Genomic DNA, 15,563 nt, shown 5'->3' on the forward strand with positions numbered 1-15,563 from the left:
CGTAAACTGCTGTTAATATGTGACATGCTTTTCGTAGTGATGGACAACTATCCTGGCAAGCGTGATGCCCAGAGTTCCTCCCTTTGACATGTTTGGGAAATGATGTGAAGATGTCTGAACCAGTCTGCAAAGAAGCTATCTCTTTTCAGTTTCTATTCATTCTCCGAAACTTTGTGTAAAGCTTGTATATTTTACCTGAAAAAGAATACATACGGTAACAGAATTATACTTTAAAAAGAAATAATTAAAATAGAACGACACGTTTCGTTCTTGTATGTTCCTCTATGTTGCATTCTGTGCTTGAACTAGCTCTAGTACCCGTCGTTCGCGGGGCAATCATGTAGCAAAGTTATCAAACTCCCCAGCTACTTTCCGGCTATATTCAGGCATGCTGTTTTACTCCGGACGCAGCAGTAATTCCATCTATCGGAGATGAGTGGCAGCAGAAGAGACAAATAAAATCACAATGGTCATTGTAATGTTATTGTTGATCAGCTTTTAAATCTTCGATATTGTAGGCATTCACATTTATAGAGCCGTGACAGACGGTTATTTCTGTGTAACTGCTACATCTGTCACTGCTACAATAAAGTAACTGTAAAAAGTAACAGTTAAAAATAACGTCCAACGTTACTCATCTTTTATTGGTCACAAGCTGGTCACGAATTCATGTTTGCCTGTCTTTCAAAGTACCATTCATTCACTCGCACATGTGCGCACGCATCACTGCACTGTGCAGCAAAACATGCATTCCTATTTGCTATAAAGTTAACGAGAGGCAGACAACGGATGAAATGAGAAGACAACATAGCGTCTTTTCTGAAATCTAGAGGAGTGAGTTTCACAGTGCCCCGATCAAGGATAGAAGACAAGAAAACATGATGATTTGTCTGCCGAAGTTCGACACAAATCGGAACAAGAGTATCGATTAAGTAAAATGAAGTAATGTTATGTTATCTATAATATCAATATGGAAAGTTACCATACTCATTTATTTATGGTACAAGAAAAATTATACGGGTGAAACTAATAATCTAATGTAGGTAGCCCCGCGCGATGTCTAAGTCAACGGTTACTATCTGAACTCTGAAAGTCACATTCTGTGTCTGTAAGCTGCTACTAGTGACAGTTTCCACTTCACAGATATTGTTTTCACTAGTACGTTACTCTGTTGTCGTTACTCAGTAACCTGTTATTTCTTGCCCTCGTTACATTTGTAACAGTGACAGGCATGAGCAGTTGAATATGTCATAACAGTTTAGTTATCAGATGACAGCAGCAACTTACACAAATACACTATAGTGTATTTGACTCAAAGCAATCTCCTACGAAAGCGCTCTCACTTGGAAGACATGCGTACTATCTAAAACTCTGAAAGTCGCATTCTGTGTCTGTAAGCTGCTAGTAGTGACAGTTCCCACTTCCCAGTTACTGTTTCCACTAGTATGTTATTCTGTTGTTGTTACTCAGTAACCTGCTATTTCTTGCCCTCGTTACATTTGTAACAGTGACAGGCATGTAACTGTGGCAAAGTAACTGCTACGTTATTTTTCATCCATCTCTACACATTTAGTTCCCTTCCGACTCTGTGATATAATGGCATCTAAAGCAAAGGGAGCAGGTCCTTCTTCCATGACTCCCTCAATTCTTCAAGCGATAGTTCATTTAGGATTTTTTCTCATCTTCACAATTGTTCTTGCCGGTATGGACCAATGACCATGAGGATTTACACTTTAAGACAATCATGACAAAAACCATCTCCAGTTGACACGATTGAACAATATTTCCATCTTAGCAATGTTCGGCGTTGAAAGGGACTAAGTAACACAAGTCTAAATTCATGAATGTCTCCGTTATCACGACCGGTACAGTAAAAATGTATAGGAGAAATTTAATTCTGTATAACTAATAACGTAGATATTTGAGAATTCAATTTTAGGCTTTCCAATAAACTACCATTTCACTCAGCGTGAATAAAATTATTTACAGCTTAGATTGTATTGCCTCATTCCCTGATATTACATACCGATTATCATTAAATTCTCTTCAGCCACTTTCTTGTGATGCCCATACATACGTCCACATTGACAGACAAACTGAGATGACGGATAATTCTGTATCGGCCATGTCCAGAGTAATAAGGAAATTCACTTTTTAAAGAGCATTTTAGTGTTGTAATTTAGTCGGGCAGTAAGAGTGTCTTCTTGTTAATATTTATTAAAAAGTTCAAGTCATAGTGATAATATTTGTGAACTATATAGCCCAGAGAGTGAGAACGTGTAAATTCCTCTAAATCTTGGCATACTCTGATCACACGGGCATGGCACTAAGAGGCTTAAATTCTGAACAATTTATAGACAATACTCTTATTTTACATATAGATGGAGAGAAAAGAGATTGAGACAAGTTGCAGGTTTGAAGTTCCTAAATATTTAAACAAAAATAAACGTAAGTGCTTACACTTTTCTAAATATTTGAGTGTGATTTTATAGACTCTGACGATGTCCTTTCAACGATTTTAATTAACTTGTTTCTTTTTGAAGTATCACACTGTTACCATATGTTTTATTTTACAGATAATTTTTAAATGTATTACACAATATTAGTTTTGCCAGACTAAAGAATCTTACAGTTGTAAGTTAGATATCATCATAGGTACACAAACGTTTAGTAGCGAAATTCTGCATGGTACGAAGTGCGAATTATCTACTAAAAATGACTGTCTATATGATGTTATCTACCAGGATGGGTGAGCACAAAAGCATTGGCCATTGCGTCACCTGTATCGGAAATACTATTCACTGCCCATGAAATCACTGCATTACAGCCTTCCATTGACTCGTGTAGTGGTTCCTTATTTTAAACTTCATGGTTACAATTCGTGGAACTGTTCTGCGTAATGCCACAGCCATTAACCAGCTCCATCTCTCATCATTCTTGAAATACGGTCGGAGTAATAAATCTTTTAGCAGCCATTGTGGTAGCTCTTTGTTCGCTTAAAAGCTTGCGGTGAAGTAAAATAAGTTTAAGATCGGAGCTAAAAGGTGACCACAAATATCGTTCGCTCTTCTCTGAATGTTTTATAAGCTAAAGCCAATGTATCAGTTCAAAAGGAGAGTGAAAATTGAAGTAGCTCTCATCCTATGATTGCGATCAAAATAACGCTTCTCCTCTTTGTCAACATATCACATAATCTATGTATTTTAAAGTGGTTCTCGAATACCATTCCGCTCACCAGTGATGTATTTACCAATTCTTCTTCGTCAAGTGTCAATCTGTTACCGAAAGTTGGCAGCCCCACATGTCGTCTTTATTTACTGCAGCTCGGAACAGCTCAGTAGAGGAAGTCTGAAACCATGTTCTTAAAATTTCAGATGTGTAATCCGTTGTCTTCCCAATTCACATCTACTGCCATTAGTTAGCTCGTAGATGCCCTTGGTATTTAAGTGTCCTTTATTTAACATTGTTTTTACAGCTTTTAGATCTTTTCTTATTTTTCTCAATACGTCATAGTTGTATATATTTAGTCATTCCATCAAATATTGAATATTCGTTTCTAGTTGCACATCTCAAAGGCGAAAATTGCAGAGGTCGGTGTGGTAATCTGATGATTGTATCTGACACTGCATTATGCAAGTGAATTATGTCTAAAATTGCATTAAGAAAGAGCGTATGGCAAGGCTGTGTTTTGTCCCATCTACTCTTTAACATTAATTCTGAAAATGTGTGTATATGCTGATATCAGGAGTCACTGAATATGTAGTAAACCAAAAAGCACATCTCTGATGTCATGGTATCCTAGCCTTAGCAGTACAATACAGGGAGCTCACAAATGATTGCAGTGGTTAAAAATTCCTGTTTGTTTATTATTTGTTGTAACATTACAAACTAATATAGACAGACAGAAAAAATCACAAAGTTTTTTATGAACCTACAAGTACTCGATATGTGCTCCACACACATCAACTCTATAGTCAAGTTCGTCCCACACTCGACGTAGCATGTCGAATGTCAGTTTGACCAAAGGCGTTGACGATGCGGGCCCGCAGTTATGTAAATTCAGCCGGTAATGGTGGCGTAAAAACTGCGTCTTTCACATAACCCCATACGAAAAATTTACAAGGGGTGAGGTCAGGAGAGCGTGGAGGCAATGCCATGAATGCAATGTAACCTCAGCGTGATCGTCATTCCCGATACGAGCAATCCATCTTTCTGGAAGTCTGCTGTTCAGAAAGTCACGAACATCAACATGGAAATGAGGTGGAGCACCATCCTGTCGGTAGATGAAGTTCATGCTATCGTTTTCCAACAAGGCATTTCTCAACGGACCCACTATCACCCGAATGCAAGCGGACTCAACTTGTGTGTGTTGGTAGGTTAATGCTAGACGAACAAACGGATGTACGTGTCAAATTGATACGCTGCATACTGTTCGCTGGCGCCATCTCTCAGTCAAACCGGAAAAGACTTATGCATACACCTGGTAGATCTGAGGAAAGTCCAACGAGCCGGGATTGCCTGGTTTGTGCACAGAAGGGAGACTTGTAAATAGACAGCAATTAGTGAGTGTGGTCATTCATGGTTGAAGAGAATTTTGTGTGTGTGTGTGTGTGTGTGTGTGTGTGTGTGTGTGTGTGTGTGTGTGTGTGTGTGTGTGTGATAGATCACACCCGCGACCCCACCACTGTATGGGTAAAGTGCTAAAAGAAGAAGAGTATGTCACGTACTTCGTTACAGACCAGTACAAGAGTAAATGCCTGTTGCTCACGGTAAAATTTTCTGTCAAATTTATTGTACAATAATTTAATTTTATAACATTTCTGTTGCGCACGGTCAAATTCAAGTTTTATAAAACATTTGATAGAACTTTTCATAAAATAGGACATGTTCTATTCCGTAAAATGAAGGAAACGGACCAATCAGCGAAGCTGACATCACGATGATGTTGGCGCTACGTCGTGAGAAGATTGTGAAGCTCGATTGTAAACAAACACTTCTTTCTAAAATGGCAGGATCCGGGTGGACTAAGGAAGCTGTTAGTGTTTTACTGACGAATACCAGAAATATCCTTGTATAAAATACCACTTTACTACAACAGAAATGCAAGAAGAGAGGCAGAAAACACAATCGCCAAATCCCTATATGAATGCTGGTCTTCTAATCTCAAGTAATTTTCAACCAAGAACAGCAATCCTCTACCTTCTTCTCTTCCTTTGATCCAATCCCGAGTCCAGCATTTCCTGGCATTTCTTTTCTTCCTTTTTACCACTATACAACATATAATTGCAGCTAAAGCAGCAAGTTTTGCTTTGTTTGTTGGAGCCATACTCTCAAACACGCTGTAAGTTGAACAGCTGATTCTTGGTTTAAAAGTTTGTCGATAGATGGCAGCAAATACAAATCTTAGTTCAGAAGTGAATTCATAGGTGGCCATCCTGATGCTTCAACGGATTTTATAAAATAATTTTACCGTGAGCAACACAACTTGTTTTCACCAAAATTTTGTAAAATTAATTGTACAACAAATTTTACGAAATATTTTACCGTGAGCAATAGGCATAAGCCAGAAATCAGGCAATTGAAATAACGTATTTAAGTCTTCATTTCATTTCGTTGTAAAGTACAGGTGGTACTTCTAAACTCAGCGCATTTACTCAGTTGTACTGAAGAGAAACCGTTTAATAAAAGGTGTTATAGACCATGTTTCACTGCCCTACAATACAGTTCTCTAAACAAGTGTCTTCAAATTTCATATTCTAATTTGTCATGTATTTATTGGAAGGACATATCATGTTTTATAAAAACTTCTCAAGCAATTTTGAAAATATTTTTAGCTCACAACTAAGGTACTCCCGATGCAGGAGAGGTGCGATACTTGTTCTCAGACGATCCTAGCTGTGCATGAATCTCATCTTCGTCTTCCTTCTAGTCACCATAATTTTCTGTACGTATTGTGTTGTTTGCAGTATGTCGACACGGTTTGTCATGTGACTATATTCTCTTTTGCAGTGAAGCCCGTGGCCGTGCACATATTGTCTAAGGACCGAATGATATCTGCTGATCGCCGTTATGAAGTGGAGTGTAAAGCTTCGGGATCCCGTCCATTGGCCGTCATTACCTGGTGGAAAGGCAGCCGCCAGATCAAGCGCATTGCAAAGAACGTAAGTACAAATTTTACACATTCTAAAATAGAAATTACCTTTTCGGGAAAAATGCATTAACACTTCTACGCTTATGCTTTACATCGACCAGTCTTCGAGGTCTGTGAATTACTCATGAGCCTCCAACCAAATGGGCGGCCTCGTTTATTTCCACACCTCATACCTTTGTATCATTAACAAATTTGTCTAACAGTCGGCACCTTTGTCCCCCCTCTCCTTGTCTTACCCTCCATGACTGAGTTCAGATTTTATAAGCAATATATCCTCCTGCATTCACCTGAAATGACCCCGCTCCCCCTCCAAAGCCGGTTAATAATTTGGCCTTTGTCACCTCATTGTAAGTACCATTCTACCATTTTCTCCAACAACTTTAACCAAAAATACCGTGTGAGTTGGCCGTGCGGTTAGTGTAGCACAGCTATGACCTCGAATTCGGGAGACAGTGGGTTCGAACCCCACTGTCGGCTGCCCTGAAGATTGTTTTTCGTGATTTCCCTTTTTCACACTAAGTAAATGCTTGGGCTGAACCTTAATTGAAACCACGGCCACTTCCTTCCTATTCCTAGCCCTTTCCTACCCATCGTTGCCATAAGACCTAACTAACTTATGTCGGTGCGACGAAAAGCAAAATTTTAAAATCGAAAAGAAAAAAAAACTTGTAATACTGTTCTTTCATCGGTCACTGGAAAACACCCTGCAGAGTGAGTTGACTGCGCGGTGTGAGTCACGTAGCTGTGAGCTTGCATTCGGGGAATGGTTGATTCGTACTCTATTGTCGCCGGCCCCGTGGTGTAGGGGTAGCGTGCCTGCCTCTTACCCGGAGGCCCCGGGTTCGATTCCCGGCCAGGTCAGGGATTTTTACCTGGACCTGAGGGCTGGTTCGAGGTCCACTCAGCCTACGTGATTAGAATTTGAGGAGCTGTCTGACGGTGAGATAGCGGCCCCGGTCTAGAAAGCCAAGAATAACGGCCGAGAGCATCTGTCGTGCTGACCACACGGCACCTCATAATCTGCAGGCCTTCGGGCTGAGCAGCGGTCGCTTGGTAGGCCAAGGCATTTCAAGGGCTGTAGTGCCATGGGGTTTGGTTTGGTTTGTACTCCATTGTCGGCAGACCTGAAGATGGTTTTCCATGGTTTCCCATTTTCACATCGGGCAAACGCCAAGGTCACTTCCTTCATACACCTAGCCATTTCCTATCTCATAGTCGCCATAAGACCTACCTGTGTCGGTACGGCGTAAAACCAATAGCAAAAACAAAACAAAAAGATTCTGCGAATGACAAAAGGTTTCTTTTTTCCAATTTGCTTTACGTCGCAACGACACAGATAGGTCTTATGGCGACGATAGGATAGGAAATGGAGTACGAAGGAAGTAGCGATGGCTTTAAATAAGGTACAGCTCCAGCATATGCCTGGTGTGAAAATGGAACGGAAAACCATCTTCAGGGCTGCCGACAGTGGGGTTCGAAGCCACTATCTCCCGAATACAAGCAGATACCTACCTGACCCAAACCATGCGAGCACTCGCTCGGTAATGACAAAATGAACCTGACGTATTTCTGTAGCTGAATATATATATCATGTTACTTCCTTGGATCTTTCTGTATTACAAATCACTGAACATAAAATTTATATAAGAAAAATCTCCGTAGTTATTGAGCCGATATCCCCTGGAGCTCAGCATATTTTCGTTTCCTGCTGCGGGAGACATCTGCACGACAAATTGGCACTGACTGAAATTTGTATTGCACCGTCTCTAAATAAATCTGATCCATTCGCCACAGAAAGTGAAACAGGGGGGATGTGTGGATGAATGCACAAGGTAACATTTTTCTCCTTGGATGGCACCGGTACGGGATGTATAGTCTTTGAATATTACAGTTTCTGTTTTCATTTTAGTTGGTCGTGCCTCGTATAAAATTATTTAAAAAAGTAAGGCCGTCTCCATATGAGGCATGGCGGCTCTTCGAATTGTGGAATGTAAAAGCTTCCAGTGTAGTCTATTTAATATTGGGGAGGTGTAGCTTAGTTGTGAGCTTGCATCCGGTAGATAGTGGGTTCGAACCCCAGTGTCGGCATCCCTGAAGATGGTTTTCGGTGGCTTCCCAATTTTTTTTTTTTGCTAGGGGCTTTACGTCGCACCGACATAGATAGGTCTTATGGCGACGAACTTCCCATTTTCACACCAGGAAAATGCTTGGGCTGTACCTAAATTAAGGCCACAGCCTCTTCCTTCCAACACCTAGCTCCTTCCTATCCCATCGTCGCCATAAGGTCTATCTATGTCGGTGCGACATAAACCCACTAAGAAAAAAGACTTATCTGTGACGATGCGACGTAAAGCAAATTGTAAAATTTAAAAAAAAAAATGGCCAGGGTGATTTCGAATGACCCTGTACACCAGCCAGCAGCAACTGTATAATTGTGAGAGAGTTAAATATCTGGGAACAAACCACAACAACAGCCAGCATGGCAAGACTGACCATTAAATCAACACCCGTATAGCGACTGGTGGGCAGCTGTATCAAGCTATTAAGTAAAGTTTCACAGGAAAATGCAAAGTCAGTAAGACCATCTCTGTATGAGTAGGATATCATTCAGATTTGTAGAATATAGAGATATATATTCTACGAATCATTTAACATTAACAATATATATAACAGTATGTTCTGTTCTGTGTATGATCCCCTTAATGAAACTGGGTAATAACCTTGTACTGAGGTCTGTTGTAGGCTATGAGAATCTCTGAGCTTAACTTTTCCTGTGATAGAACCCTAATTTAACAATAATAATAATAATAATAATAATAATAATAATAATATAACTAGCAAATGTACCCGTGCTTCGTTACGGTACTGTACGTTGTATACGGATATCGAAGTAAATTACTGCACATGAAGTGAATAAGATTTTTAAATTGGGTGTGTCTTGGCTTTATCCGAGAAACAGCATTGTGAAATCCACAGAAGTTGCTTCCAATGAAAGTGTGATTTGCGGGATTGCGATTATAATGGCAAGTCCACTTGTCTACTGGAATTCAAAAGAAGTTGGTAATATTCATTTAACGCCAGGCCCCATTGCCCAGTGCGCGGCCAAAATAGATTTGGGGAGGTTTCATTACAATGGCAGACCCCATTTCCTACTTTCAGATAGATTACAGTTGAGGAACTTTTAATATATTTGCAAGGACCTTCCTTACTGCCAGTCAAAAGTGAGTTGCGTTCTTATCATTAAAATGGCAGACGCATTTTCTAATGCCAGTCATTTTACTGCCAGTCACACCTAGTTGGTGAGTTTCCATTTTAATAGCAAGCCACTATGCCTAGCGTCAGTCACATTTTAGATGGGTAAATTTTCTTATAATGGAAGACACCCTTGCCTACTGACAAACAGGATCGGGTAAAAGGGTTTTGACAAAAATTTCACGCTCCCTTGTCTTCTGCTAGTCTAACTGAGAAGCGAATTATGCATTAAAATAGTGCACAGGAGATGGAGGACAACCCCTTTTTCTTACTGCCTGTCAAAGTCGATGTGGGGAGTAGTGAATACAATAGCAGACGCCCTCCTTCTGACAGTCACTATCGATTTGCAAAGTATTTAATAACAATGGCAGACAAACCCTTTCTAGATCGCTACAAATCGACGTCAATGAAAGAATATAGTCGCCATACGGAAGTATATGGATATTTACATTCATTTACAGAATAACTGCTGCTAAACAGGACATCAAATCGAAAAAAGGATTGTACGATAAGACGCACTTTCTGGCCACATTTAGCGATATAAATAGGTGGTCCAATGATATGTTATAATTTTACCAAATTTCAATTTTCTAACTCGTTTGGCAGGTTGTGCGCCATCTTGATGTGGGTGGACGGGGATAAAAATTAGGAAATTCCCGAAAATTTTTAAGCTCACGAAACCTATAGGTTGTCGTTTTGGATAAATTATACGACTGCGTTCTTATGCTGAGCCCAAAATTTGATGCCCCCCAGCGTGCCCCCTTGAGGGAATTTTGAGAATTTTCGATTTTTCTAGGGATCCTGGGGTCATCAGCTTCTCCCGTACCAAGTTTCAAGTTTCTGAGATTTCTGGAAGTGCCTCATTAATTCACGTCTTTTTTTCATTTTTAAATATTTATATATACATCGCTCCAGACCGATTTGCTTTTATATATATAGATAGATGACGGATAAGCATGAGCACGTTGAAAAGTGCAGTTTTAGGCCGGTTGCCCTTCCTGACTCCAACAAAAGGGAAAATATGAACTATTGTCTGTTTCTATTTTGCTTAGTAGTGTGATGTGTTGTATGCTAATGCAGTAATGTTAAAACTAACACAAACACCCAGAGCGCGTGCCAGGGGAATTAATCAGACACCGCTAAAATGCCCGGTGGGAAATCGAATCCGGGTTGCTCTGAACTCAAAACCACTAAGCTGTCCATTAACCCTGGGAGCCAAACATTTATTATTATTATTATTATTATTATTATTATTATTATTATTATTATTATTATTATTGGAAGCGTGGCTTCATTTGTAGTATTACCATCAAGTACGGTGTGTGTGTAATAGTGGTAAAATTTAAGAAAGGAACCAGAGCCATAACTTAGCAATCAAAAAAAGACGTATATACGCTGATGAACCACTGCACCACCCCGACCCAGTAACATTTAGTGCGTCTGGAGTGGGGAGAGTAACACGTGACATGCTGGTGGAACCAGTATGGTAAACTATATTTAGGGCAGATCTACAGGCTTGCTGATAGTAGTGTCTCCGGCGTCAGGACGGGATACACGGCCGATCTCTGCGTCGGATAGAGGAGAAATTGTGATGGCGCGGTGCCTTGATACCAGTATCTCTGAAACGGTGCGGCTTGTGGGCTGCTCTCGTGCCACTGTTACGAGCACGTATCGCAAGTGGTGCAAGGATGAGCGAACAACGACCCGCCGCGTCGTTCAGCCGTGTATCCACAGTGGCTCATTGATGTCAGAGGTCAGCGGATGCTGTCACGCATTGTTCGGAGCGATCCCGCAGCCACAGTTCACAGTTCAAGAAATCACAGACAAGGCACCAGCTCAGTGTTTCCCAGCACACGGCTCATCGAGCATCGCTGCAAATGGGACTGTGGAGTGGATGACCCACTAACTATTACCCCAATGCGGACTGCAGTCCAACGAAAGCAACACATGATACGGGCACAAAATCATCACCACTGGACTGTGAATGATTTGAAGAAACTTCGCGTGGTCCATTGAATCCAGATACCTGGTTCAACGCGTTGATGGACGATCGCGGTACGACGATGTCAATCGGAGGCTAGGGTACGTGGTTGCACGATCGGGTGGAGACAGGCTGATGGATTAATGTGATGATCTGACCGATGACTGGTGACCAATTTCCGGTATACCGATCCCTAACAGCTATCCTGAACCTGGACATTATTGGGAGCCAAGTCCTCCCCTTCATGTCAACAATATTCCCTGATGATGCCGGCAACTTCCAGCAGAGCAATGTGCCATGCCACAATGCCAGGATTGTGAAAGATTGGTTCCAGGAACATGATAGTGAATTTGCTTTAGTGGCGTAGCCCCCAAATATTCGCGATAATAAACTCCACAGAACGTTTGTAGTTAGACTAGGAGAAGCGGGTTCATCCTACATTTCCACCGCCCAGCAATGTGGTACCAGATCTCTAGGATTCCTGCCGCCAACCTCGTTGAATCGCTGCCTTGCCGAGCGACAGCTGTTCTGTAGACAAAAAGTGGTCGTACGGCGTATTAGAAAGCTCACATAGTAGAGCAAGTGCCCTCCTTCAAATACGTGGGCACTATGCTGAACGACCAATGTGATTAAAAACGAGAAATAAAATCTAGAATTGAGTAGGCCAGGAAACAATTCACTACCCTGAAGAAATACATTCTTTTTAAGGTCAGATCTCAGTCTGCAGCTACGAATCCGCAAGATCCACTGCTACATATTACCTATTCTCCTATATCGATGTGAAAGCTGGACCCTGAATCTAAGCAATGAAAAACGTATAGATGCCTTTGAAATATATATGTATAGCCGTCTATTGTGCGTACCTTGGATATGTCCGACTCGTTGGCTGAATGGTCAGCGTACTGGTCTTCGGTTCAGAGGGTCCCGGGTTCGATTCCCAGCCGGGTTGGAGATTTTAACCTTCATTGGTTAATTCCAATGGCCCGGGGCTGGGTGTTTGTGCTTTTCCCAACATCCCTGCAACTCGCAAACTACACAAGACACTATCCTCCACCACAATAACACGCAGTTACCTACACATGGCAGATGCCACCCACCCTCATCGGAGGGTCTGCCTTACAAGCACTGCACTCGTCTAGAAATAGCCACACGAAATTATATTATACCTCGGATATATAACATATCAAATGTCGAGGTCCTTCATCGGATGAAAAATCAAAAGGAACTGTTACTTTTTACAAAACAAAGGAAAATAAATTCTTAGGGCATGTTGTGAGGGACGAGCGGTATCAATTAGTGTTGGGTTAGACACTCGCGCACTACCCGTGTCACAGATCCTTGCACCAACATTAAAAAAACTACAAGACGTCATCTATACATGTAAACACAGTTCTAAACACAGAACATACCTTCACACGAGATTTAATTCTCCAGACATCTACAGACCACAAACAATCATACCATTTTCTTTTTACACACTCCCCGAGTTTTCCATTTCCAAAGAGTACATAACCAGGTTCAAGGAAGTAAACAACACAAAGAACACATATTACTGGTTTCCTACATCCTCCCCCCTTGATTGCCGCACGAAGCAACAATCAACTAGGCTCAAAGGTTCAGTTTCTCAGGAAATTTTACTCTCCTTCCGCTTCTCGTCACCTGTACCTCCCTCAGTGGCGACATTGAAGGTTGTCGGTCTCTGTCATCAACATCAGTGACAGGACTAACATCTGAAGGTGAGGATCCCTCCAACAAGTAGAGTCTCTGTAAAGGGCGGGTAAATTCACCAGAAGAAATCTTCAACCGTACCACTCGTACCACACCATCTCTTCCAGGATATACCTCAAGCACCTTGGCAATAGGCCACTCGATCCGTCTTTTCTGGTCGCAACCAACGAGCACAATGTCCCCTTCCTTGATTTTTGTAGTTTCACCACTTGACTTCTGATGACAGTGTACAAGCTGGCCCAGATATTCATCCCTGAATCGTTTCCTCAAGTCCTGACGTAGTTGCTGGATATATTTCATCCTTTTTGTTAAACATTTCTCATCTATCAAGTCCAAATCAGGAGTACTCACATTAGGCAGGTCTTGTAGAAACATACTAGGCGTGATTGGACTCAAATCTTGAGGATTTTCTGACATGTAAGTGAGAGGTCGAGAGTTTATCAGAGCCTCGCAGTCACATATTATACTCAGTAGTTCTTCGTAGTTTAGAGACGCTCTTCCCAGCACACGACGAAGGGCTCGTTTGATTGTCTGGATGATCCGTTCCCACCAACCTCCCCACCAGGCAGCGGTTGGAGAGTTGAACTTCCACTGGATTCGTAGGAACGAGGCATCTTCTTCTATCTTGCTCCAGTCAATGGATCTGAGCAGGTTATTACTCCCAACAAAGTTGCTTCCATTGTCGCTGTAAATTATCTTTGGCCTTCCTCTTCGCGCAATGAACCTACGATGACTCATAATAAATCCATTTGTTGACAGAGTGGTTATAAGTTCTAGATGAACTGCCCTATACACGGCACAAGTGAATAGTACAATCCACGACTTCTGTCCTCCCTTGAGGATTAGTGAACCTGCAAGGTCTGTTCCCACAACTTCAAACACCGATGCGTCCTTCACTCTATCTTCTGGAAGAGGGCACTGCACTTCTGGAACCATACCTTTGGCTTCATGTCGTCTGCATTTCTTGCACGATGCAATCACATTTCTAACAGTTCTTCGACCTTTCAGTATCCAGTATCTCTGGCGCAAGTGAGCTAGTAGTATATGAGTTCCACTATGAAGCAGTCTTTCATGTTCCTCCTGAATCAAAAGCTGAACTAGTTTATGCTTGTTTGGCAAGACAACGGGACATTTGAAGTTATCATCGTCCTTCCTTTCCACAATTTTCGTCTTCACCCGCAGGATTCCTTCTGCATCCTTTAAGACACACAGAGATTTCAAACTAGAAACCCTTTCTTTGGTGAACGTTTCCTCTTGTACCAGTTGTATAAGCTTCTTTTCAGCCCTTTCTATCTCTTGCACTGTTAACTTCCCTTTATACCTTTCATTTCTTTGTTTTGCACTATTCTTCACAAATCTGAATATCCATGCCACCATCCTCACTATCTTGGTATACTTCGAAAATTACTCCAGAAACCATGAGGTAGTACTACCAACTGTCATCACTACCCCTTTCTCCTCTTCCTGACAAGAGGACTCTATGTCCACAGCCATATTACTAGGCCATTCCTCCTCAGGTAGCCTTAGCCATGCTGGTCCCTCCCACCAGGCAGATTCTAAGAGTTCTTTAGCCGAACATCCTCGCGACGGGAAGTCAGCAGGATTTTGTTTCCCAGGAACGTGGTTCCACTCATTCCTTTGTGTGAAGTTTAGTATCTCCTTTATTCTGTTCTCTACGAAGGTTCCCCATTTTCCATCCCTCCTAATCCAACTCAATACAATAGTCGAATCAGTCCAACAATATTGAGGAGTCTCCAGGAGACCTGAACTGTTCTTGACAGTGACTATCAGTCGGACACCAATGCAGCAAGGTAACAATTCTAGTCTAGGCATAGTTACTTTCTTCACCGGTGCAACTCGTGACTTCGCTAGTAACAACTGCACTGTCATCCCACAGTAACTTTCACTTCTTAAAAATACAACAGCTGCATAGGCTGAAGCACTAGCATCACAGAAGACATGTAAAGCGTATGATGTTCGATCGCTGCTTGAAGTAAATCGTCTAGGAATTTCAACATCAGCCAAACAATGCAATTCTTCTAACCACCTCTCGAAGTTTCTTTGCAGATCTTCCGAGACCTCAGCATCCCAGCTTGTCTTCTCTTTCCAACTTTTCTGCAATAGTTTTTTCGGTACAACAGTGACAGGACATGTATACCCTACAGGATCAAATACTGCCTGACAGACAGACAAAATCTTTCTTCTTGTTACAGGTGGCTCTATATTTTGTATTTTCCCTACACAAGACAGGCAATCAGTTGTTCTGTTCCATAGTAATCCGAGTACCGGTATGGTTTCTTGAATCACATCGCTTTCATTTAGTGCAGTACTCGCCCAACCTCTTAACTCAAACTTTGCCGTGGCCATCAAACGAGAAGCCTCTTGTATGAAAGAGTTTAATTCTTCTTCCGAACTGACTGAAACAACACAGTTGTCCACATAAAATGAATG

The 15,563-nt window shown here is 41.5% G+C and overlaps 1 protein-coding gene across 1 annotated transcript in view; it reads left to right on the forward strand.

Moving 5' to 3' along the window:
• Nucleotides 1-15,563, forward strand: part of LOC136876965 (nephrin) — a 1,454,397-nt gene that overhangs the window by 797,934 nt on the left and 640,900 nt on the right. Inside the window, exon 6 of the mRNA XM_067150735.2 lies at nt 6,010-6,161. Coding sequence (XP_067006836.2) covers nt 6,010-6,161 — 152 coding nt within the window. The remainder of the gene's footprint in view (nt 1-6,009; nt 6,162-15,563) is intronic.

The sequence above is a fragment of the Anabrus simplex genome, chromosome 7, assembly GCF_040414725.1.
Source record: "Anabrus simplex isolate iqAnaSimp1 chromosome 7, ASM4041472v1, whole genome shotgun sequence".
Taxonomy (NCBI): domain Eukaryota; kingdom Metazoa; phylum Arthropoda; class Insecta; order Orthoptera; family Tettigoniidae; genus Anabrus; species Anabrus simplex.